We start from the raw sequence: 25,013 nt of genomic DNA, 5'->3' as shown, positions 1-25,013 counted from the left end.
GTAGTTCCTTACAGTTCAGATAATAGTAACTTAAACCATCATTTTGCTTGTAAAATTTGATTTTCATATTCTACCTATTAATTTTTACTGGCTAACAATAATACTGTTAGTTGTTACTTCAAATACCTATTACACATCTTTCGTTAGAACCTAAATGTTATCATACCTAAGGGATTATTGATAATGTAACAAAATGTCTTTCATTCAATGCATCAACTGTGGTGCTTATGTCCCAAGGCCTATCATTAGGGGAATCAAAGGTTGTACCTTTTGCCTTCAGCTGTCTGCAATGAAAATGGAGCCGATTCATCCAAGGGAGAAATTGTATAGGTTTCAATTAACCTTCCCTTCCTTGAACCATCCAGTATCTCTCACCCATCTCCCACAGAGGTTTCAGAAACTCAGGAAAAATGGTTTACAGTGGGCTCTGGCAGAACAAGACATGTGACAGACACCCACTTTCCCCAACTTTGCAGCATTCTGTGCATCAACCCCCACTCCCACAGAGATGTCAGATATCCAGGATTGATAAACCCAGGAACAACTGGATAACAGTGGGCTCTGGCAGAATAAGGCCTATGATAAAGAGACACCCATTCTCCCCCACTGTTACCCCTCAATAATGCCTTTTCTGCATTGGGGAACGAAGAAACCTCAGAAAGAGAATTTGAAGTGATGTTTGAAAGACAAGTCACACAATGCATCCAGAAACCCTTCAATGGGATCAAATGTCATAAAAGAAAGCTGCTTCTGCTGGGAGACTCGATCATCAGAGGAACCAATTTGGGAGCACATTTTGATTTAACACAACAGTTAAATTCCTTCCAGGATCCTCAGCGAGTAGAAATGCAAACCAGATAGTCAAAGTCATTGAAGAAGAAAGTAGGAACTTTTATATCAATGTTATCATCCATCTGGGAACCAATAACCTCAAAAGAAATGGAATCCATGAAGTACAAAAAGATTTCCAAAATCTAGGAAAGAAGATAAAACACACAGCAAAGACTACTGCCTTTTTGGAAAGGGAAATGAGAAGCTATGCCATACAGTTAATTTCAATTCCTGGCTCAAAACCTGGTGTACAGAAAGTGGTTTTGGTGACTAGGAAGTGCAACAAATCAAGGGAAGAAAATGGGAAAGCTATGATTACAAATGCTCGTAGTTTTGGCAATAAAAATCACAGACCTGCAATTCAACAATGTCCAAGTCTGCCTCCTCTTAATGGTGGAGGCGGACTTGGACATTATTGCTGTTACGGAGACATGGGTCACAGATTCTCATGATTGGGATATGGCCATACTGGGCTATAACTTGTTAAGGAAGTGTCATATAAAAAATTTACGATCCAAACAAAAAAACAACTTCCCAGCCTATTTACAGCAGTGGGAGGGCCTAGCTATTATATATCTCCATCAAGCAACTTTTAGTTTCCCTTTTCTTTAGAGGAGAAAGAAATGATATGCAACACTTCATTTTTCATTATATTTATTAGGGATAAAATTCTACATGGCTACGGCACAGTTGCTCTATATCCAATCTGCCCTTAGCTTCCGGAGGTCATCTCTAATATCTTTTATTAATAGGGCATATAGCCAATCAATGCTTCATTCCCTGATGACAAGCATTCTTACATCACATCATTATTGTTATTGACACATAATTGGTCCAATCCACAAACCTAATTTAGGGTCTGCTGCCAATCATTTATTGTCCCATTGTAACCAAGTCCAAATACTGAAACACCCATTTTTCATACATACTAGGTGTCATCAATTATATCATGCTAGGTGTCAGTTGCAAAGTCTGCTGCAACATTGCACAATCCATCCTTCTAGTCAGCACGTAACCCGCTACATATTTTGACTACAAGATGTACTATTAGATTTTGTTTGGACATTCACTACTTAAGATAATAGCAACTCAGAACACAACATGCTTACTAAGCTCTACAAAATCTAAAAAATATTTTACTTTTATGAATATCCACTGTGCTCTCCAAATAGTCAATCCATCAAATATAGAGACCTTTAAGAACCCCAAAAAAGATATTTTTACTCAAATTCCACAGAAGGACAGAAAAAGGAGAAGAATAGTGCTTTTTGTCAAAAACAATATCAAAGCAACTGTACTGCAAGGAACGAGGGGTAGAGAAGAAGCATCATGGGCAGTCTTAAAAAAAAGATGATGGTGTTTACAAGCCTCTGACTCAAATGGAAGAACTAGATAGAGATCTGATCAAAGACATTATAAAGTGGGAAAGAAGGGGGAAGTGTTGATTGTTGGACATTTTAATCTTCTGGATGTAGACTGGAGAATCCATTCTGTGGAATCTACCAGAAGTAGAGAGATAGTGGATGCCCTACAAGGGGCTCTGTTCGAGCAAATGGTAATGGAACCCACGAGGGAGGGAGTTATACTCGACTTGGACTCACCAACGGAGATAATGTCTCTACTCTCCGGGTGGGTGCCCACTTGAGCACCACTGATCAAACGGTATGGTTTGATATCACAAATAGGATATGTTATTCCTGTTATAATTTGTATAATTTGTTATATTTATTACAATGTTACAATTTATTATATTTATTACAATGTTATAATGTAAAATAGGGCTGTTACTACCCTATTCTTTGAGTTATCTGGAAACCGATGTGATATCTCGATCGAACGTCGGTATATAAAAGAAATAAATAAATAAAATAAATAAATAAATAAAGAGGTCACACAAAAACCCAAGTTTTGAATTTCAAAAAAACGGACTTTGTCAAAGTAGAACTAGAAGACTGGGAGAAAATGAGAGAGGTGGAACAACAGTGGGCCAAACTAAAAGGAGCAATTACAAAGGCAACAAATCTATATGTTAGAAAAGTAAACAAAAGTAAGAGAAATAAGAAACCGATCTGGTTCTCAAAGGAGGTGGCTGAAAAAAATAAAGGCAAAAAGAACAGTGTTCAAGAAATATAAAAGATCTCAAAAAGAGGAACACGGGGAAGAATATTTGGTGAAACTGGGGAGACAAAGAAAGAAATCGAGAAAGCAAAAAGTCAGGCAGAAGAAAGGGTTGTCAAAGAGGTAAGGCAAGGTGACAAAACATTTTTCAAATGTATCAGTAAAAGAAGAAAAGTCCGAAGTAGTATAGTGAAACTGAAAGGTGACAAAGATCAATGTATAGAGAGAGATGAAGAAATGGCCAAAATATTGAACAAATACTTCAGTTCGGTGTTCATTAAAGAAGACCCTGGAGAAGGACCATCGCTAGTTGACAAGACTAAGGATGGGGGTGGAGAAGACGAAACTCCGTTTATAGAAGAAATGTAATGGAAGAGCTAGGAAAATTGAAAGTGGACAAGGCCATGGGGCTGGATAAGGTACATCCCAGGATACTAAGGGAGCTCAGAGATGTGCTGTCAGATCAGCTAAAAGATCTGTTCAATAGATCCCTGGAAACAGGAGTGGTGCCGTAAGACTGGAGGAGAGCGGTGGTGATCCCGCTTCACAACAGTGGGAGAAGAGAGGAGACTGGAAACTACAGGCTGGATAGCCTCATTTTGCTGATGGGAAAATTAATGAAGACTCTGCTGAAGGAAGGGATAGCGAACTATCTACAATCCAGTGGGTTGCTCAACCTAAGGCAACATGGATTCACCAGGGGAAGGTCCTGTCAGAGAAATCTGATTGTATTTTTTTTTATTTGATTGGGTGACTAGAGAATTGGATCAGGGAAGAGAGCTTGATGTGATTTACTTGGATTTTAGTAAAGCTTTTGATATGGTCCCACATAGGATATTCATAAACAAAATGAGAAGCTTGGAAGTGGTGCCAAGGTAGTAGCGTGGATTGCAAACCTTTGACTGAAAGGAGACAGTGTGTAATGGTAAATGGAACTTACTCTGAAGAAAGAATGGTGTTAAGTGGAGTGCCACAGGGATCAGTTCTGTTCAAAATGTTTGTGAACAACATTGTGTAAGGAATAGAAGTTAAAGTTTGTCTGTTTGTGAATAAGATCTGCAACAGAATGGATATGCTTGAAGGAGAAGAGAAAATAAAAAGTGATTTAAGAAAGCTTGAAGAGTGGTCAAAGATTTGGCAGCTAGGATTCAATGCAAGAAGGATGGAGTCATGCATCTGGGATGCGGCAATTCAAAAGAGCTGTATGTGATTGGCGGTGAAAGACTAATGTGCACGGACTGGGAGAGGGATCTTCGTTTGACAGTGCCTGGTGATCTGAAGGCAGCAAAGCAATGTGACAAGGTGATAGCTAAAGTCAGAAGAATGCTGGGCTGTATAGAGAGAGGAATATCCAGTAAGGTCTCGCCTGGAGTATTATGTTCAGTACTGGTACTCTTATCTCAAAAAGGATAAAGACAGGATAGAGGCGGTCCAAAGAAGAGCAACTAAAATGGTATGGGGTCAGCATCGGAAGACTTATGAGGAGAGGATGAAAGATCTGAATATGTAGATCCTGGAAGAGAGGAGGTGGAGATAGGATGCAGACCTTCAGATATCTGAAAGGTTTTAAAGATGCGCAATTGTCAAACCTTTTCCATTGGGAAAAAAAAAATCTATAGAACTAGGGTTCATGAAATGAAACTCCAGGGAGGATGACTCAGAACCAATGTCGGGAAATATTTCTTCATGGAGAGGGTGGTGAATGCCAGGAATGCCCTTCCGGAGGAGGTGAAGACGAAAACAGTGAAGGAATTAAAAAGGAGCAAGGCATAAACACCGGGGATCCCTAAAGGCTAGAGGATGGAAATGAAGAAAAGGGTGCATGGAGGTAATTTGCTGGTGTGGCAGTTGCTACCCTTAACAAATAAGCCTTGATACTGTTAATGCATCTCCATCATTGCTCTCTGCTTCAAAGGCAGTGAGAAAAGGGAAATTGGATTCGGACAGCAACCGAGGGCCCCAACTTTTACAGTTTTGGGGAAAAATAAGCATGGAGCAACTTGCTGATGTGGCTTTTCCTATCTTTAAACAACAAGCCTGATAATTTTGATGCACCTCCATCTTTGCTCTCTGCTTCCATGGCAAGGGATAATGGAAACTGGATTCAAACAGCATCCGGGAGCACTACCTTTTATGGTCTGGGAAACTAATAAGCACGAGGGTAACCTGAACAGTGCAGCAGATACTGACATAATCTTGTTGGGCAGGTTGGGTGAATCATTTGGTCCTTTTCTGCCATCATTTCTATGTTTCTATGAGAATAGCTGAATGTGTTAATGTCCAGCTTACGCCTTCCTCACGTTACCACAATATTGGCATACAAAATGTATCCATAGTTTCCTCAGTCTTTGCTAAACTTGATCAACCTCAACTGTGAAGGGACCACAGTTGCATAGTTGGTTAAGTTGGAAAAGTTGGGGCAGTATTAATAGATGTTCTAGTTTGCCATTACATAACACTAGATAGTGAGAGTCGATTTTTGAAAGATTGCTATAGATGGTGTTGGTGCCACACAACAGCGTTGATTTAAAGATCCTTTATTCATTTGGTGGTCATTTGGAAGATATAGCTTTAGGAGAAGATTGAAGTAGTCATAATCAAAGGTGTTTTCACATCCGAGTAGCAGCATCATGGGTGTTAATTCAAGCAATAGACAAAATTCTTTGTTTAAGAGAAAGTTACTGTGCAAGGGGTTGTAGCTGGTACATACATGTGATTGCAGTAGCGGGTTGTAATATAATATTGTATATTTTATTGGGTGGGTTTTGCATGTATGCAGTTGTGTGTTGGGTTTTGTGCTGTGGGTGGGGGGTGTTTGATGTATGGATTAATATTGATATATCTTTTTGACTTACATAAAATGTTGCTTATAAGTATGTTTTATGCATTGATTTTGTATTTTTTCATGTTGTTTATTTGATCAAAAGTTTGCTTGAAAATTATTGCATTACTTTATAATTAAAATTGTTATTTTTTTTTATGTATATCAGATTTTCTGTGGACACTGTCCAAGTTTTTTGCTAAGTTGTAAAAAGATCAGGAGGTACATTCCGTTCATCATTCTTCCAGTTGCCTAATTGCTACCTCTGCTTGGCAATCCAAAGGCAGGCAAAAATGTCTGGGTTTTGAGCAGAATCCAAATCATCAAGGTAGACACCACAAGCTGCATTGTAAAAGAACTTAGGTGACAGATCTTGCCTAATTGAAAAATTCTGTGCCAGATGCTGCCTGCAAGTAGCCTCCATACAACTTATCTCCCTATACACTGAAAATTGAGTTCAAGCAGCAGCCAGATCATTCAAGGTATTTGTTTGTGGAGGATTACAGCAATTTCAGAGTTTCCTTTAGTATCTCCCACCTTAAGGTCAAAGAACAAAACTGTCTGCAAAGGCCCATCTACAGCAGAAGTGTCATTTCAGACTGTGCATACGTACTCCTTTTTAAAGAGGTGGCCTTCCAAGGTAACCAGTCCAAAGTGGGCCTCAGTGAGCCGTTTCAGAACATAAAGTTTTCTGCGCAAGTCGTCTTCGTTCTCTGTCCCATCGCCATTCACTGCAATGAACAGGCAGTCTCCAAACTGTGAATAGGCACAGGGGTTGATCACACCAAAGGAAAAATGGCCTTAAATCACCTGCAGTGTCAAACTAAAGCTGGCTTCTTTCAGTTCTTAAGTAGGGCATTATACAACAGTAGGAGCAGCTGATCAAAACCTTCTGCTCTAAGGTGTGTTACAACACTTTGACTGGTTTTTACCAGCTGATCTGAAGCAGTAAGCTAATACTTAATCAGGCCGGTGCAATACCGTGCGCTCAGGCTAGCGCACACGTTAACCCACGGTTGGACACACGCTGATCCCCTTACTGCATTGGGAGCTATGGACGCAATAAGGGGATCAGCATGTCGAAATCAGGGCATAGCTAATAGCACTCACCACATCTAAATGTCATGATGAGGCTATTAGCTATTACCCTCAGATGTAAAAAAATAACCATGGGCTAGGCGCACACATTTTAACACTCAAAAATTAACGCCAGCCCCAGAGCTGGTATTAAGTTGAACTGAAAAGCAGAAAATACTGCTTTTGTGTGGTTTCTCAGACTTAATATTGTGGGGATATTAAGTCGGATGAACTACAAAAAGCAGCAATGTGAAAAAAAAATAACACAAAATGTCTTGACAGCAGTCGGGTTAGGAAAACGGATACTCAGTTTACGAGCGTCTGTTTTCCTAACCCATGGCTGTGTACGAGTTAGGAAAACAAATGCTTGTAAAACTGTTTTCCTAACATGCATACAGCAACTTCTCCTGGGCGCCTAATGCCGAGGAGGTGCCAAGGATGCCCAATTTGCCCTAGCACCACCTTTTTAATGCAGCGGCTCATTTGCCTACTGCATCACGCACCTGGCAGAGGTGGATGGGCGCGCGTTAGAAAAAAAACGGGCACTCCATTATGAGCGCATGTTTTTCCCGTGCGGATACTGCATCGGCCTGAATGAATGGTCCACATTTATTGTAGTCTCACTAGTATATTTAGCTTTCCTTCTGGATTACACTGATCTCGAGAAACTGCATATCCCAGTAAATTTACTTTTCATTACCAGCATCTCAATGCTTTATAGATTTGATCCTAACATGTTAACAGTTACTTTCTGATTCTCTTCAAATGAATTATAGCATCTTTACAGCTATTTCTGATGTCAAGACAAATTCTGGCACATCTAGTGCTACTTATTCATTCTAAGGTGTATGGAAGCAACGTTGCTGTTATTTTACCAACTATGGCATCAATGAAAGGCCTTGCACATGACTATTTTGATCTTCAGGGCACATACCAGGTGAAGAACGCAGAGATGTCCATTCTCAGCAGTGAAACAGGTGTAGGTATCACTGAGCTTCTCCAGCAGAGTAGTACAGGAAATGATCAAAGGTGCAAAGAGGGTGTTAATGCTGTCGCCAAGGGCAGACACCTAGGATAAAGAAGCAAGAGTGAAGCAACCCGCCAAACTCAACTGTCTCTTCTATCCCTAGCTAGGAGATTTTGCAAGTTCCACCGAAGCCTAAGACAGCAAACAGCATTTCAATATCGGATGTCCTTCAAGTTAGTCAAACAAATAAGCTAATTCATAGACAAGAGGCACACGCAAGAAATGACCAATTGACCGAACTTACAGCTATCAGGACTGGTCTTGAGGGTGCTGCGAGCTTGAGTGCTTCATTCTGGGGCTCATTCTAGCTGGAGAAACCTTTGTTCATATTGATAGTGAAACTGATAGAGACCCAGACAAACAGCAGATAAAAATTCTGCAAGACGCTCCGTGTGTCTTTCATTGGGGTCAGTTTTAATTTGTGCTTACATTTTTGCCTCACAACAAACTTGTGTATTGGCCCCAACTTGTGCAAATTTCAATATTGTACAAGAAAATGATTTTCAAGTAGGATTTCTTTGCATAGTGGTGGAAACCTGTGCAATTTTTTCACATATCTAAATTCGGTACAAATGCTAAGTTTACTGCACATGCAAAATATCTGCAAATGTAACATTTTTTTTGCCCCATCCTTAAAATCACAACCTCTTTGCAAGTGCTCATCTTGTTGAGTGAAAAAAGAAGGAAATTTGCTCCAGCTTTATCCAATAAAGTTAGACTAATCCTTACCTGTTGCCTATCCTGCTCAGAAAGCCCAAATCTGTTGCACAGGTTTCTTTCAAACTGTTCATCGGTCCAGTAGAACAGGACCTCGGCCCCCTCGCTGCTGATCAATACACATTTCATCTGCATGAGAGAGAATTATAGCATTTTCTTCATTGATCCATACTCCAGAGGAGCTCATCCACTATGGAAAGTGCACCCACATAAGTACGATCTCAGACATATGTGTGTTCTATTCGAGCAATGATTCTCCGCACTGTCCTGGAGACCCACCTAACCAGGCTGGCTTCCAGGACAGCCATAATGAGTATAGCATGAGAGAGATTTCTGTCAACAAGCAGGCGTGAATTAGCCAAAATGCATGGGAACATCATCTGATGGCATCAACATGGACCCAGCTCTCGGAGCTCAGTAAAGACTTTACTAAGCCTGCACGTGGGCGCGGCCTTGCCCTCAGTCTCTCTTTATCAGAGAGAAGCACAGATGTGTCCCAGGCTCTCTCTCAAACTTTTTCTATTTTTTTGGGGGCATAGTTCTACTTTCTAATTTTTCTGTTGCTGTCTTGGTAGCCCCTCAAACAGAACTTTAAAATTCTAAAAAAAAAAAACCCCAAAATACAAAATCACGAGATGATGTCGAAGAGTATGGAGAAGCCCAAGGCCAAGAGCCTGTGGATAAGCAGGTTCAAGGCCTGCATTTGTTGGCACCAGATGTCCATTACAAATACACGCTCCCATCTGTATTCACTTGAGCCCAGACCAACTGCTACAGCTGCGGTCGGATGTCCCCCAGAGCACAGCAGTACTGCACCTGGAAGATGGAGGCCCTACTGGCCTCCATCTTCCAGATGCAGTACTGGCAGGTGAGTACCCAAAGTACCTGCCAGGTGCAGGCACTGGCAGGTGAGAACCCAAAGTCATGATGCGAGGCCAAGCAGCAGAGCCACTCCTCATCAAAAAGCAAAGCATCATCAGACTCTTGGCACAAGAAGCTTGAGATAGAAAGCATCCTCCTCACAGTCCCTTATGCATGGGAAAGCTCGCCACCCTGTGATGCTGGCCTCCGGATCTGACTAAGGTCAGGGAGTGGGTGTGGTACAGAAGCCTGAGCCCTGGACGAGGCTCCATGAAAAGCACCCAAGCAGCTTTGAGGCTGCCCTTTCAGAGCCAAAGATAAGATCTGTGGAATCAATGCAGGGCTCCACTGGAACAGGCTGCTCCTCAATGACAAGGTGGGACATAGCCTCATTGGCGTAGGACCCATTGTCTTTCATGGCACAGAAGATCAGCATGGCACTGAGCTATTTATTTTACCCAGACCAAAGCAGACTAAGGCACCATCTGTGTCATTGGTGCGAGTTTGTATTCTTTGTTTTGTTTTTTAATTTACTCATTTATAAAATTTACAAGTAAACCATAACAAAACACAAATCTTCACGATAGTAAATAATATTAGAAAAGAAAAACTATATAGAGGAAAATCCAAATTACAAGATTGTGTCAAGTCCACATTATGGGCCTGATTTTAAAAAGCAATCCGCACAAGAATATATGGAAGTTACGGAATATAAGAATGTACAAATAAATCTCTATGACTTCTGGGATCAGAGCAACCCCCTTCATTGATGGATGAATCTGGAAGTACCAAAATACCTGAAAGTAATCCGCTTTGAAGTGGCTGAAAGGCGGAATATAATTATTAATAAATAAAATAAGTTCTAAAGACAGGCCTCTCACTATACATCTTATGCATCAAGTGACTGTCAACCAACACCTCCACCAAGAGATAGGGGCACTCACTCGTCATCACAATGACCAGGTCCAAAATATGTTGGCAGGCTGCTTCAACAGAATGTTGCAACCGCATGAGTGATCCTTGAACCAAGATGAAGCAGATGACTTGTTCAGTCGCTAAGGAAAACCAGTGATCAAACTGTTCACCTCAGACGTCAACAAGAATGTCAAAACGTTCTGCCTCATGCATCTAAGCAGCTACAGATCAGCTGAACTAGCTTGTTGGTCTACTCTATGCATTCCCACCAATTTCTCTGATCACCATGACTATCAGAAGGTCCTTTGGGACAATGCAAAAATAATTCTTATGGAGTCAGCTTGGCTATGGCAAGTGTGGTTTCCATATTTCATCCATCTTTCAGTTCAGTGTTGAGTTCCATTGGGAACATTTCAGACTCTCATCACATAGGAGGAAGGAAGGCTCTGCCATCACTGGCCTTCACAGCATGGATGTTGAACGTGCAGTAGTCTCCGCCTTCCAAAAGAGGTTGATGTATTGATTTCCACCAGGAAATTTTCAACTGGAAGATCCTATGGTTTCAAATAGAAGAGATTCTTGATGGCGTAGGACCACCTAGCTGGATCTCTTTTCCTGTTAGCCGAGGGACTTGCCTCAGTATCTATTCTGCCTCTAATCCTCAGGCCTTGGCACCTCTTCAGACAAAGTTCATCTCGGTGCCATTGCAGTGTATCACTAGCAGATGGAAGGGGGCTCCAATCACTCTCCACCCATTGGTATCAAAATTCATGAGAAGACTGTGGCATTCCAAACCTCTGGTCAGTAAACTTCCAATGCCTTGAGACCTCAATGTAGTCCTAAACTCATGAAACCTCTTTTCCAGCCTCTTGAGTCAGTGGACTTGAAGTTTCTCACTTGGTAAGTGTTTTTGTGGCTGTCACTTTGGCATAAAGAATGTTAACTACAGACTCTGGTTCCATATTCACCATACATTGTTTTTTTCATACTAGGATAGTTCTAACTCAGCCCAAGTTCCTTCTGAAAGTGGTAACTGCATTTCACATTAATCAAGGTATTGTGCTACCTATATTCTTTCCAATACCACATGCACACAAATGAGAATGGGCTATTCACTCCCGGCTTAGACTGAAAGACAGCACTGGTGTATTACCTAAAAAAAAAAAAGGATGCAATCTCACCATCAAGTTTCTCAACTATTCATATCCTTTGATCCCAACAAATTGGAAAAGGCAGCTGCCAAATGAACTCTGTCCACTTGGATAGTGAACTGTATGGCGCACTGTTACGCGCTGGCTAGTGTACAGATTACAGAGTCTGTCAAGGCTCATCACATGAGAATAGTGACAACTTCAATGGCCATTCTCAGGTCCACTTCAATTGACAATGATTGCAAAACTGCTACTTGGTTATCTGTTCACACCTTCACGACTCACTAGTGTCTGGACAATATGCCCAAGGAGACATTAACTTTGGACAAGCAGTTCTATGCAGTCTGTTCACCTAGTAATCCAACTGCCATTTGGTGGAGTCAGATTGTATTAAGAAATTGCTCCAGTATGCAACCTTCAACTTAGTACTCCTCACACATTATGGCCAATTCATGCTTGTTTGTCAAAAGAGAAAGCAAGTTAGTTTACCAGTAAACAGGGTTCTTCATAGACAGCAGGATAAATTATCCATACTTAATACCTGACCACCTCGCTGAAAAGTTGATTACTTTCTAAAGCTTAAACTCTGGAAGAGACCAAGGAACTCCTACGCATGCTCAGTAAAATGTTTACGCAACTCTGAGAGCTGGGTGCATATCAGTGTTATATCACTACAAGTTATGGCTAAATTCATCCTGCTTTCTATGGAGAATCCTGTTTACAGTTAAGTAAACTTGCTTTACATACATTGTAGAACCCATATATGCAAATCTGTCTTATATGTCATCATTATGGACATTTTGAGATGCAGAATGGTTATGTATGCCTCCAGGAAAGGGTTAAGAATGTCTGGCAGGTCAGTGCAAAGTATTCCCTCCAGCAGGAGCAGTACAGAACTCAAAGGTAGAGCAGTGCAGGTTCTTCTGACTGGCCAGCTGCCTCTCCCTTGGGTTCAGCCCGCAGGTTCTGGTGCTGGCAGGACTTCACCGGCAGGGCTCTTGGAGCAAGGATTCAGGCAGGAACAAGGTAGACTAAGGTCTGGGCAGAAAATAATACTGGAACAGGGGAGCTCAACACAGCGCAAGGCAGGAACAAGGTGCAACACAAGGGAAAGCACACCCAAACAAGAAAGGTCACTGGAAAACCTAAACCGAGCAAGGACTAAGGCTAGGACACAAAGACAAGAAAGGCCACCAGGGAACCTAGGTAAAGCAAGAAATAAGGTTGGAACACACAGGCAGGAACAAGGTAAAACAAGGGCAGAACAAATAGAACCAGACTGCAGGGCAAAGGAGGGATCATACCAAGAAAGACAAAATCGACAAGCTGGGCCACCAGGAGGCCTAGCCAGATCAGAGGCAGGACAGGCAACACACAGGCAGGACTGGCTATCGGGAGCCCTAGACAGGAAAAGAAAAGGCAAGGAACATAAGAACAAGGCAAAGTATACATAAAGGCGAGGCAAGGTAACCACAAGGAGAGCCACGGCAAGGAGCCAGGGCAACTCAATGATGAGACCCTGAGCTGAGAACAAGGGAGGATTTTATAGGGCTGGCCTTGCTGCCTTTAAGGTGGAGGCTAGAGCAGGTCTGAGTGTGGCCCCGTGAGGGTCCCTGCTGGCAGTAGGGCCGCCCAACTGCCAGTATCATTACAAAGCTAAAGAGATTAGGGCTGTTCAGCTTGGAGAAGAGATGGCTGAGGGGGGATATGATACGAGGTCTAGAACAGGAAAATGCGAATTGGTAATTTACTCTTTTGGATAATAGGAGGACTAGGGGGCACTCCATGAAGTTAGCATGTGGCACATTTAAAACGGAATGCAAAATTCTAGCCCTGATAAAGGGTAATTATCCTTGGTTACACGGATATATAAATCAAACTAGTTATCTGCTCGACAAGTATTGGATTTGTAAAAAAAGAATACTTCTGAGATTTTAACTCACAATCGCAATCTTGCTAAGATCAGACATAGCCGAATAACAGAAATCCAAGGCTGGGGAAATGTTCATTCACAGAGAAGACGGAATCCAAAACCATTCACATGGGTAATAAGTACCGGGGGGGGGGGGGGTCCATAGCATGTGCACTGCTAGCCGAATTGAGGGGGTCATGCTCCCAGAGGTGCGATTAGGGAGGGATAAGACAATACACACAGGTTGGGATTTTCAAAACCTACACATGCCATTTTTCAGCAAAAAAAAGTCTGCCCACTGAGAAAGCACCTGCAAAGTCCGCAGGTCCTTTATATCCATGGGGAATTCGCAAAGGGAAAGTTTGTGCATACGTTTCCTTTGAAAATATGGTGCAAGATCCATGGGGATGAAAAAAATCTGTCCACTTTGCCCTTAAGAAGCAAATAGAAGAAAAAAGTAGCTTATATGGTAAAATGGGAGATGAGAGGGTTTTTTTTGTTTTTTTTTTTAAATAGGTTAATGATAGAAAGAAATGCAAAAGTGACATTTTTGCATTTGTGTGATTCAAATAACATGTAGAGTGCGAGGAGGAAAAAAAAGCAGAATGGCTTAATAAATATTTCTATTCAGTGTTCCCTGTGCACAGGCCAGGAGCAGGACCACAAAAAACTGACAAGGATAGGAAGCAAGGTAAACCTCAAACAATTTTCAGAAGACTGTGTTTGTGAGGATCTGACTGAATTAAAAGTAGATAAAGTGATGGGACCGGATGGGATATATCGAAGGCTATTAGGGGAGCTCTTCTGGCTGACCTTGGCAATGCTTCTTTAGAATTAGGAGTGGTTCTGCAGGACTGGAGACAGGCGGATGTGGTTCCTATCCACAAAAGTGGAAGTAAGGAGGAGGCTGGTTAGTCTGACCTCAGTGGAACCCCTACTAAAACAGAGGAGAGTGCAGCTTCTAGAACCCAATCGACTACACGATTTGAGGCAGTTTGGCCTTACCAAAGGAAATCTTGTCGGGTGAATCTGATCAGTTTCTTTGACTAGGTGACCAGAGAGTTGGATCAGCAGTCTGTTAGCCGTAATGTACTCCAATTTCAGTAGAGCCTTTGACACAGCGCTGCAAGGGCGACTTATAAATAAACCGAGTGCCCTTGGTAAAGTCCCTAAAATGCCCGGCTGGGTGAGAAACTGGTTGAATGGGAAGGCGACAAAGGGTAGTGGTAAATGAACTTCACTCCAAGGAAAGCAACGTTACTAGTGGTGTACCACAGAGACAGGTCCTTGGACCGGTTCATTTCAACATTTTTTGGAAGCAATTTTGTGGAAGGACTAATCGGGAAAGGTTTGTCTTTTTGCAATGGATACAAAAACCTGCAATAGTTTTACACACTCAGGAAGGTGTGTTTTTTTTTTTTTTTTAACTTGCATTCTCCAATGTTAAGAATTGCTCCATTGAATTTTCATTTCCATTTATCTGGCTCTGATATAACAAACGCACTTCCTGCACAAGCTGGGATGCTTCATATTTAAAGGTTACTGCTCACCTTTCATGCGTGTCGGGGGGAAAATCTCACCCCTTTTACCCAGGTTTAGCAGTCAGCGTGAAGAGGCGCCTTCGTACATTTCTTCTGCCCGATTGTCCCACAGCTCCGGATAGCGCCTCAGTTTATGAGGGTTACTCGCCCAACCTCAGGCATCTTCCCGAGCTCTGCAGGCACATGAAAAAAAAAAAAAATTCCTAATTTTCAAAAGACACCGTCTTATTATATAGAATGAGGGGGGAGGGGAATCCTTCAGGAACCAAAGCACCGAGCTGCTATCAAGCAAAGAGAGAGAGCGCGCTGATCTGTCAAGGGTCACCCAGGGACTGACACTGTGACTTAATACAGCTGGGACAGAGAGGTAAACTCAATAGTCTTAAAAAGGGTCACGTTAGGGATGCAGCGATCTCCTCTAGTCAGGGTCACAGCTACGGCCAGTATTAGGAATATCCTGCTCCTATGTACTTGAAGTCTTTGAATCCAAGCACAGTTTACTTTAGAAAAAGAAATCTACCTGGATGAGTTCAGCAAATGTTCAAATTCAAAATTTATTGAAAACAGTTCAAATGCTGGAAATGCATAGGCTAATTCTCAAAGACACAAATCCAGACTGGGTCAAAAGACCCGAACTGGGCAAGCAAACGTGGAAGCTGAAGCTCAGCTGCAAATAGTCTGGGTGAAGCCATGAATGACTCAGATTTATCTGATCTGCCAGGCAAGCTGTCCCAGTTCCACTCTGCTTATCCTGGACCATCTCCCTTTAGTTTCAATGGTGCTTGAATTCAGTTTGAACCAGTTCAACCCACTCTAATATTCAGTCTTAAAAGACTTTGGAGCTAAGTTTTCAAAATGATTGGGGATGCTAAATGCAACACTAAATTATTCCCTCCCCCCACCCCCTGCTTTCTTCCACTGCCAAAGAAACCAGGCTCGGGGGGGGGGGGGGGGGGGGGGGGGGAGGCCGGAGGGGCCCATGTCACCAGTGACATTTTCCTCCGCGGTGACCTGAGGGGCTATAAGCATGTGATACGCCATAATGGAGAGGAGTAACTGCAGGATGACACCTACCAAATTATTGGACTTGGGGTCTGGCTGTCACCATCTTGTGGCCTAGAATGAGCTCTGTACAGACATAGACACAAATACGTACACAAGGATGTGGGATACAGACAAAATGCATGCACACTTTACATTATGTGCCAAAAGTGCTGAAGGCTGGATAATGAAGCGAAGGGGGTGAGACGGGGGGGGGGGGGGGGGGGTCCCAGGAGAGGTGCTATTGGGGGGCTGGGAGAGAGGGAATGAGAACCACCAGAAAAAACTGCCAGAGCCTGGTGCAGTCTGCCAGAGTTTCCAAGACTTGTCCCCAAGCCCTCACAGACCCCAGGCTTCAGCCCATGGCACAAATTCAGAATGGCAGAAAAAGGTAGGCCAGGCCTTAGCGGGTGCCGGAATAGCCCAGGGATGATTGGAGACAAGGATCCTCAGGGCTAAGGGTGAATGCGGCAGGCAACATTTGCAATACAGCCCGAGCACCGGAAACCAGGAAGAAGTTAGCTAGCAGTCCAGTAAACACCTAACTGGTAGCATCACTGCAGGCACAACCTAGTGGCCTCTGTGGGGTCAAAGACTCATCCAAAAGCCTCTTATTGGAACTCAGGCTTGGTGATGGAATCCAAACCAAGGAAGGGCCGTATGTAAGTAAGGGAGGCCTGCCCCCCCCACCCCCCCGACGTCCTCAGCACAGCCGCCGACCTGACCAGCAGGAGGCCCCAACCAACGGCGAACCCACCACTGCAAGGGACCAGCAGAAGACATCCAGCATCCTTTAAACTTTAAAAAAAAAAAAAAAGGGGGAAAAGAAAAAGCAGGGCAGGAGCCCCAGCAACAGATCCGACCGGAAGGCCCGCCCCTCTGACATCATCAACACTGCCCGCGACTCACCAGTGAATCTTTCGATTCATAAAGAAACGTGATTCCTAGGTGTCGCGCGACAAAGGGGCACTCCCCTTTGTGCAAACCTTAGTACTACCACAAAAAACTCTACAAACCTTCCTTCCAAACTATTCCAAACTACAAAAATGACAAACCCTCAACACCCTGACTTAAAAAAAAAAACCCACAGAAAAGACCTGAACCTGAACTTAATTAATAAAAACCTATCTTCTCCACCTTCGACTATTGTAACTCCCTGCTAATAGGTATACCCTTCTCATCCCTCAAACCACTACAAATACTTCAAAACTCTGCCGCTAGAATCCTAACTGGAACAAAAAGAAATGACCATATTACGCCCATCTTGTCATCTCTACACTGGCTCCCTATCACTGCACGAATCGCCTACAAATCCATGTCTATCATCCATAAAGTCATTAACAATGATCATCAAGGACTTAAAACCCTTAACATAAACTCTACAGAACTCCTCAAGAAACCTACGTTCCAGCAATTCAAACCTCTTATCAATCCCCACCGTCAAAGATGCTCACCTAACAACAACAAGAGAGAGAGCCTTCTCCATCGCCTCCCCTAATCTTTGGAACAATCTATCTGAAGACCTAAGATCTCAACACAATTTAAAAACCTTCAAAAAAGACCTAAAAACTTTACTGTTTCGTAAATTCTTCTTGGATCCACAATCATCTACACAGACCAACTCTCAAATGAATTCATAACCTTAATTCTCAACATTACTAACCTCCCTCCACATTCAACCTTATATCTGCAGAGACTTACTTGGTTATGTTTATCATTATTGTAATTACAACATGGTTTTTTTTGTTTTTTTTTTTTATATCTAAAAACCTCTTTGTTAAAATTTATTCTCTTTGTAAACCGTTATGATGGCTTTCCAAATAACGGTATATAAAACTCTTCAAATAAATAAATAAAATAAACAAAACGACACAAACAAGAAAACAAAGAAAAACCACAAATACCAACACTCTACCTTAACTCACAACAACACAAAAACATACACCAGCTACATAGCACTATCATTCATACTATTTAATGCACCATCCATAATAAAGAAAATACCCATCATCAACGACCTACTTCAAGATGACAAGCCTGAATTCATAGCAATCACGGAAACATGGATAAAAAACACCCAGGCACAGTACTAATCAACCAAATCAACAACCCTTTCTACAGAACTTTCTCAATCCCCAGACCAAAAAGGAAAGTCGGAGGACTAATGTTACTCATAAAAAAAAAACAAAAAAAAAAAAAACAACCTACAAATGAAATTACTCCCAATTAACAACTACAGCCCACTGGAAATTGCACTATTTGACGCACCAAAACTACATCTGTCTGATATACTGCCCCCCCCCCCAAATACTCTGGATCGAAACTACTCACCACTTATTGAATTCTTCTTGACAAAAATATCCATCAACAAACCCACAATTATCTTAGGTGACTTCAACATATACATAGATACCATCCCCCACACCCACACGTGTTCCTCAATCATTGACACGCTCTCATCAATAGGCCTTAGCCAAATCATCAATGGCCCAACGCATAAAACTGGTCACACACTTGACCTCGTCTTCATAAATACTAACATATGGAATAACCACCAAAGATCACCAAGATACCCTGGTCGGACCACTCTATAATCCACACAAATTTATACTCAAACCATAAATTTACTACAATAATAAACCCACCTAAATCCTTCACATACAGACCACCTTTTCACATAGAAACACTTCAAGAATACTTACAAACAGAACTAACAAACATAGACCTATTAAATGCAGAAAACGCAACTTCAAGAACATAAGAAAATGCCATACTGGGTCAGACCAAGGGTCCATCAAGCCCAGCATCCTGTTTCCAACAGTGGCCAATCCAGGCCATAAGAACCTGGCAAGCACCCATCACTAAAACAGTAGCAGATAAGATAAACCCCATGATAAAGAATACAATAAAAAACCCAAAACATCAGAACCAATGGTACAATGAAAACATCAGATCAGCCAAACGTGAACTCAGAAAAAAAAAAGAAAACCTGGAGGAACAACAATAAATCATCCACTCTACTTAATGCATACAGAGCACAACTAGCAGAATACAAAAAAACTCATCCACAAAACCAAAAAAAAAAAAAGACTTCTATTCAAATAAAATAAACAAATACCAACATAACCCAAAGATGTTTTTCACTATCGTAAAAAACCTAACCAAATCATTCAATGATGACCAATTATCTTCAACATCCAAGAACACAAGTAACGAATTCGCTGAATTCTTTAATGAAAAAAAATCAAAAACCTCATAAATAACAACCTCAACATCAACTCACAAGACCAGAAAATACAAAACTTTCAAACATTAAGTTGGCCCAACTTTGAAACTGCATCATCACTCGAAATCCAAACAATCATCAAAAAAATGAACCCAGCTAAACACCCTATTGACTCCATTCCCATAACGATGATAAAAAAATATTGAACCTTCAAATAACTAAAATTTTAACTGACATCGTAAACCTATCCCTCACTGAAGGAAACTACCGGGAATGCCTAAAATCGGCAATTATTAAACCCATTCTAAAAAAGAACAACCTTGATCCAGAAAATCCACTGAACTACCGTCCCATATCAAACCTACCCTTCATTGCCAAAATTATTGAGAAAATCATACACTCCCATCTCAACGACCACCTTGAAGAAAACAACACCCTACCTTCCACACAATTTGGCTTCAGAAAACAACTGAACATGGAAACACTATTACTATCTTTAAATGACACTGTACTCAAAGGTTTTGAAAACGGCCACAGCTACCATCTGGTACTACTCGATCTATCAGCAGCCTTTGACACGGTAAACCACTCTATTATGATTGAACAACTATCTGAAATTGGTGCAAAAGAAAAAACCCTACAATTGTTCACATCATATCTATCACAAAGAACATACCAAGTATGGATCAATGACACCCTTTTAAAAAAAATAAATCTCGACACTGGAGTCCCCCAAAGTTCCGCGCTATCAGCAACTCTCTTCAACATTTATCTCCTGCCGATCTGCCACCTCCTATCAAACCTTAACTTGACCCACTTCATATACGTGGATGACATTCAAATACTAATCCCAATAATCAACTCATTGGAAGAAACCTACAAAAAAACAGCCACCTACCTAAACAAAATAAAGCAACTACTATCTAACTTGAAACTAATACTAAACTTTGATAAGACCGAAATAATCATACTGGATAGAAAGAATAACTTTCCTCAACCACCTCCACTCAGCTTAATAAACCAAAAAGTGGCTATCACTCCAGTCAATCATGCACGCAACCTTGGAGTCATAATTGACAAAGAACTCTCCTTCAAAAATCACATCACAGCTAAAATCAAAGACGGTTATCACAAACTCCTAACATTACGTCAATTAAAACCTTTCCTCTCCCCCAGTGACTTCAGATCAGTCCTTCAACTTCTCATATTCTCCAACCTGGACTACTGTAATTCCCTATTATTCAACTTATCTCTTATTACAATCCGCCCACTACAGATCCTACAAAACGCAACTGCAAAAATACTCACTGGGTCTAAAAAACATGATCATATCACTCCCACACATCTCTACACTGGCTCCCTATAAAATTTAGGATCGAATATAAAATTCTATCCATACTACATAAAATAATCTATGAAAAACAAACAAAACTGGCTTAGTTCATACATAAAATTGCATGCTCCAAACAGAAACTTCAGAGCAAATTTATTTTATTTATTTATTTAACATTTTTATATACCGACCTTCATGAAAGAAATTCATATCAGATCGGTTTACAAATAACATGAGGGAAATAACATGAGGGAAATAACATGAGGGAAATAACATGAATTTCATGTTATTTCATGTTATTATGAATTTAATAATAATATGTTATTATGTTATTTCATGTTATTATGAATTTCATGTTATTAATAACATGAGGGAATAACATGAATAACATGGTTTACAAATAACATGAGGGAAATAACATGAGGGAAATAAAGGACTATTAAAGATTCCTCCTTCTCGAGCCAAACAACTCACCTCAACTCAAAAGAGAGCAATCTCACTTGGAATCCCCAATAGAACTAAGAATACAAGAAAACTTAAAACTTTCAAAAAAGAGCTAAAAACATGGATGTTTACCAAAGCCTACCAACTCACCCACTGACTCAAAAAATCAGCTCCCATCCTATAACCCTAGGAAAACAGATGGACCCAAGAAACTTATGATTATTACTCAGTTCTGTAATATGTTATGATTAATCTACAAACCTAGTTCATAAATGATATCTTCTATGTTAGCAACCATATGAACCATTTTTTGAAACACTGTTAAACATTGTAACTTTTTAAACCATTGTGATGGTGAAAACAAACACAGTATATAAAAATCGATAAATAAATGGCCCATGAGAGTCTTCTGGGGTTGCTGCAAAAAGGGATAGAACTTGGTCAGGCTGGGGTTAAGGCCATCAGGGAAGATCCCCAAGCAGTAGGACAGTGTGTGAAGGGCAGAGACAGATGGGCCTCATTGCACCAGGAGTCCCTCCAATTCTGGCAAGCAGGGAGTAAAAAGGACAGCGGTGGATTCTAGGGACAGGCAGGCTACCATATGGATTGGATACACACAGGCAGGCAACTATTCTCTCTCACACACACACACACAAACTAAGCTATTCTCTCTCTCTCACACACACACACACACACACAAACTAAGCTATTCTCTCTCTCTCACACACACACACACACACAAACTAAGCTATTCTCTCTCTCTCTCACACACACAAACTAAGCTATTCTCTCACACACACACAAACTAAGCTATTCTCTCTCTCTCACACACACAGGCAACTATTCATACATACATGTACCCAGGCAGACTACCATTCACACACACGCGCGCACCCAGGCAGGCTACCATTCACACTCACACACACGCGCACCCAGGCAGGCTACCAATTATATACACATAAAGACAAAACACAGGCAGGCTCCCCATCAGGAACAGAAGAGGGAGCCCGGTCTGCTGATACTGCTGCTCCTCATGAGCCAGCCCTGTGTTATTCAAACTCATGGAGTTAGGACTTCCTCTATGCTGATCTCTCAATGCACAAGATTAGCATAGAGCACATGTTTTGCATTCCACAGGGCCGGCACACTTGGAGGAGTAGAAGAACGGGCTTCTTCCTCTTCTCAGCCACCAGTGTCCTCTCATGCCTGCTCCTCTTCTCAGCCACTGGTGGAATTGGGTCCACTGGTGGCCTCCCTGGCCTGCTCCTCTTCTTGGCCGCCATCAGGGTCAGATCGCCCGGTACCTCCCAGGCCTGCTCCTCTTCTCTGTTACCTCTCCCTTGGATGTGCATGCTGTGGCCCTATAACAGGGCCTCACTTCTTAGGCCAGACAGTTGGTGGTGTCTGTGCACCACTGAACACCTGCATGGGATTTGCATGCATGAATATTACAAATTCATGCACAGCAGCACATGCATAGGTAATGCTATATAAATTAATGTGGCCAATTTAGAAAGTTGTCAGCTACATTAATTTAACTACACCTCTTGAGAAAACGTGGGAGTATTGATGCCCTAACAAGGGTGCCAATGCTCATGTGTTAGATTTAAAGGGGCTAGAAAACATTTAAAAATGTGGCAAAATAGTAAAAAGGTATGCAGGAGTCAAAGTTCAACCACCCCTCACCCTGGGGCTGCCATGCCAAAGTAAAAAATAGAAATTAGCCGTTTGTGTGATGATCCCCTCTCCAACTCTGTCAACATTTAAGAAATGTGTATCCCCTACCTCCTTTTTCAATAAAATCCAGTCCCCCAAATGATAAAAAAAATAATCTGTGTATAGGGTATCCCTTACCCTCCCCCTCCCAAAGACCAAGAAAGCCTTGTTAGGGGTTCCAATGGTGACCCCAACACCCGATTACCTCCAAAATAAGATTCCAGTAGAGGGGTCTGGGTTTCCTCAGCACAGGGGGAAACTGGGCTACACATGCAGTTTTCCAGTGAAATTACCATGTCAAACATTTGAAACCTGAACTACTAAAATCCCATCAGTGTTACTATATATGGAGTTAGGAGACAACAAAAATAATACATTTGGTAATATCTCATAAACCCCCAGCTAATAAGTCAAGATGAGTATTTGGAGTGAAGAAAGTCTCACAAAGATGATATTGCTACAATGTTCTCTCGCCCTCCACATGACGTCAAATCTTCACTGAGGTGTACTGTGCTGTTCCTAGGTCTCACTCTGATGTAAAACTGGCCCCTAAACCACCACCAAAATCTCACCTCGAGTTAACAGCTGGCCCTCCTATAGGGATATTAATAGTTGAATACTGTGAAGGCCTCCTCGGAGGCACTCTCTCTCTCTATTCCACTCTACTCCCCATTCTGTATGCCCGAAGTGCAGTTTGCGATCTTTAGCTCAATGTTATGCCATTTTGAGCATTTTGCACAGCTTAACGCCAGGAAAAAAGGTGCAATTATTTCCCACATTTTAGTCCTCCTGTGTAAATGATGCTCAAGACACTTAGAACCTAACGCAAATTCATGTGACAGCAACTCGCTTGCCCTTGCTCCTGAGTGACGCGACATCAGGGGCGGGGACTATCATGGCAGCGCGGGGCCACGGGCTGTCAGTCCCACCCCCTCAAGGCCTTGCTAACGCGCCCCCGAAGCGGTTGCCGATGATAGAGAAAGTTCACCTTTCAGCTTGCCCTGCCCCACAGACTTTGAATCTTGCACTAAGCCTACTGTCGTGATGCTGTTCTAATTCTCTGGTCACCTGCTTTACTTCCATGTGAAATTTGCACGCTGGGAATCGCCTGTAGGATGCGCTTTCATTTGACTCCGATGTCTTGTGTAAGTTATTTGTCCCGACTCCAGAGGAAGGCCAGTAACTTACTTGGCAGGCCAGGCGGATGCAAATTCGGCTACGAGAAAGACCCGGAAGCTGCAGACCACGCCCAGTCCAGCTGCAGGCGCTTCTCTGCTTCCTGCATAGCAGCATGTGATGCTGGGTTCTTGTGACTTGTAGCGCCAGCTGCGGGAGGAGAGGAGAAGAGGGACATCCCCCCAGAAGGCGGGGCAAGCTTGGCTGTAACTAGGCTTAATTGTTTGATGTGATCTGGTTGCATAGTCGGGGGGCAAATCAGGCAGAATAGTGAAGAAAGTGAGACATTTTTGCTCAAATGAATGCATTACTTTGTTCCTATTTATGTGTTATAGATAAGCCAAACTTTCTTCTAAGTTAAGTGAGAAATTATACAGTGTGGAAAGCGAAACTATGGCATCAGAGGGGGGAAGAAGAGTCTTGTCTCCCCCTCCTTTGTAGTTCTGATTCTCAGCTCTCCTCTCTCTCTGTAACAAGAGGCGAACACTCAAGCTCTTCCCGGGGAGAAGGCACACCCGGGCTCTGTCATCTCCAAGCCTGGGCTCCTCCAACTCCACTCGCTGCAGCAGTTCACACGCTTTTTTTTTTTTACACACACTTCTTGATTAAAGCCTCCATTCTCCTCCCGTCCCCTCCTCTCCTCATTGCTTGTTCTCTCTTCACAGCAATCCTTGCCGGGTCTAAAAGGCACAGTAAAGGGGGGATGCCTTGCCAACACCAAGGTAATCTAGGGAGGGGTGAAAAGGCTGAATCCAACTAGACCTCTCACCCCCCTACTCACCTGCACTCCTCAGTTCATTATGTTATGGTTTTCAGTGGCCCTTCACTGCCCTTTGTAAGGTTGTGCTGATTATCTGTTTGGGGTTGGTTTTTTTTTTTTGCATGCTTCAAAATTTTCATTCACTGCCAGTCCGATTCACCCTGCCCTACCTACAGACACTCCCAGCTGCAGAACAGATCCACTAATTGCCAAGGTCCCGTTGCCAGGGAGATTACTTTCGGCTTTCCCGTCAGGCAGAAGGGCGGCTCTTCCTGCAACATTTGGCTGCTGGCTGTGCTGTCTGGGGAGCAAAACACCCAAGCTTCTAGCAGGGCAGGTTAAAGCA

At 42.2% G+C, this 25,013-nt stretch overlaps 1 protein-coding gene across 1 annotated transcript in view; it reads right to left on the bottom strand.

Moving 5' to 3' along the window:
• The window catches only part of LOC115095851 (Hermansky-Pudlak syndrome 1 protein homolog), a 69,373-nt gene extending 45,436 nt beyond the window's left edge, over nucleotides 1-23,937 (bottom strand). Inside the window, exons 1-5 of the mRNA XM_029610104.1 lie at nucleotides 23,800-23,937; nucleotides 14,981-15,144; nucleotides 8,604-8,720; nucleotides 7,782-7,916; nucleotides 6,384-6,526 (exon numbers count right to left, since the gene is read on the bottom strand). Coding sequence (XP_029465964.1) covers nucleotides 6,384-6,526; nucleotides 7,782-7,916; nucleotides 8,604-8,720 — 395 coding nt within the window. The 5' untranslated portion in view covers nucleotides 14,981-15,144; nucleotides 23,800-23,937. The remainder of the gene's footprint in view (nucleotides 1-6,383; nucleotides 6,527-7,781; nucleotides 7,917-8,603; nucleotides 8,721-14,980; nucleotides 15,145-23,799) is intronic.
• Between the last annotated feature and the right edge of the window lie 1,076 nt (nucleotides 23,938-25,013).

This window comes from Rhinatrema bivittatum, chromosome 7, assembly GCF_901001135.1.
Source record: "Rhinatrema bivittatum chromosome 7, aRhiBiv1.1, whole genome shotgun sequence".
Lineage (NCBI taxonomy): Eukaryota > Metazoa > Chordata > Amphibia > Gymnophiona > Rhinatrematidae > Rhinatrema > Rhinatrema bivittatum.
The sequence above is the reverse complement of the archived record's forward strand: the minus strand, read 5'-3'. Positions and strand labels throughout refer to the sequence as shown.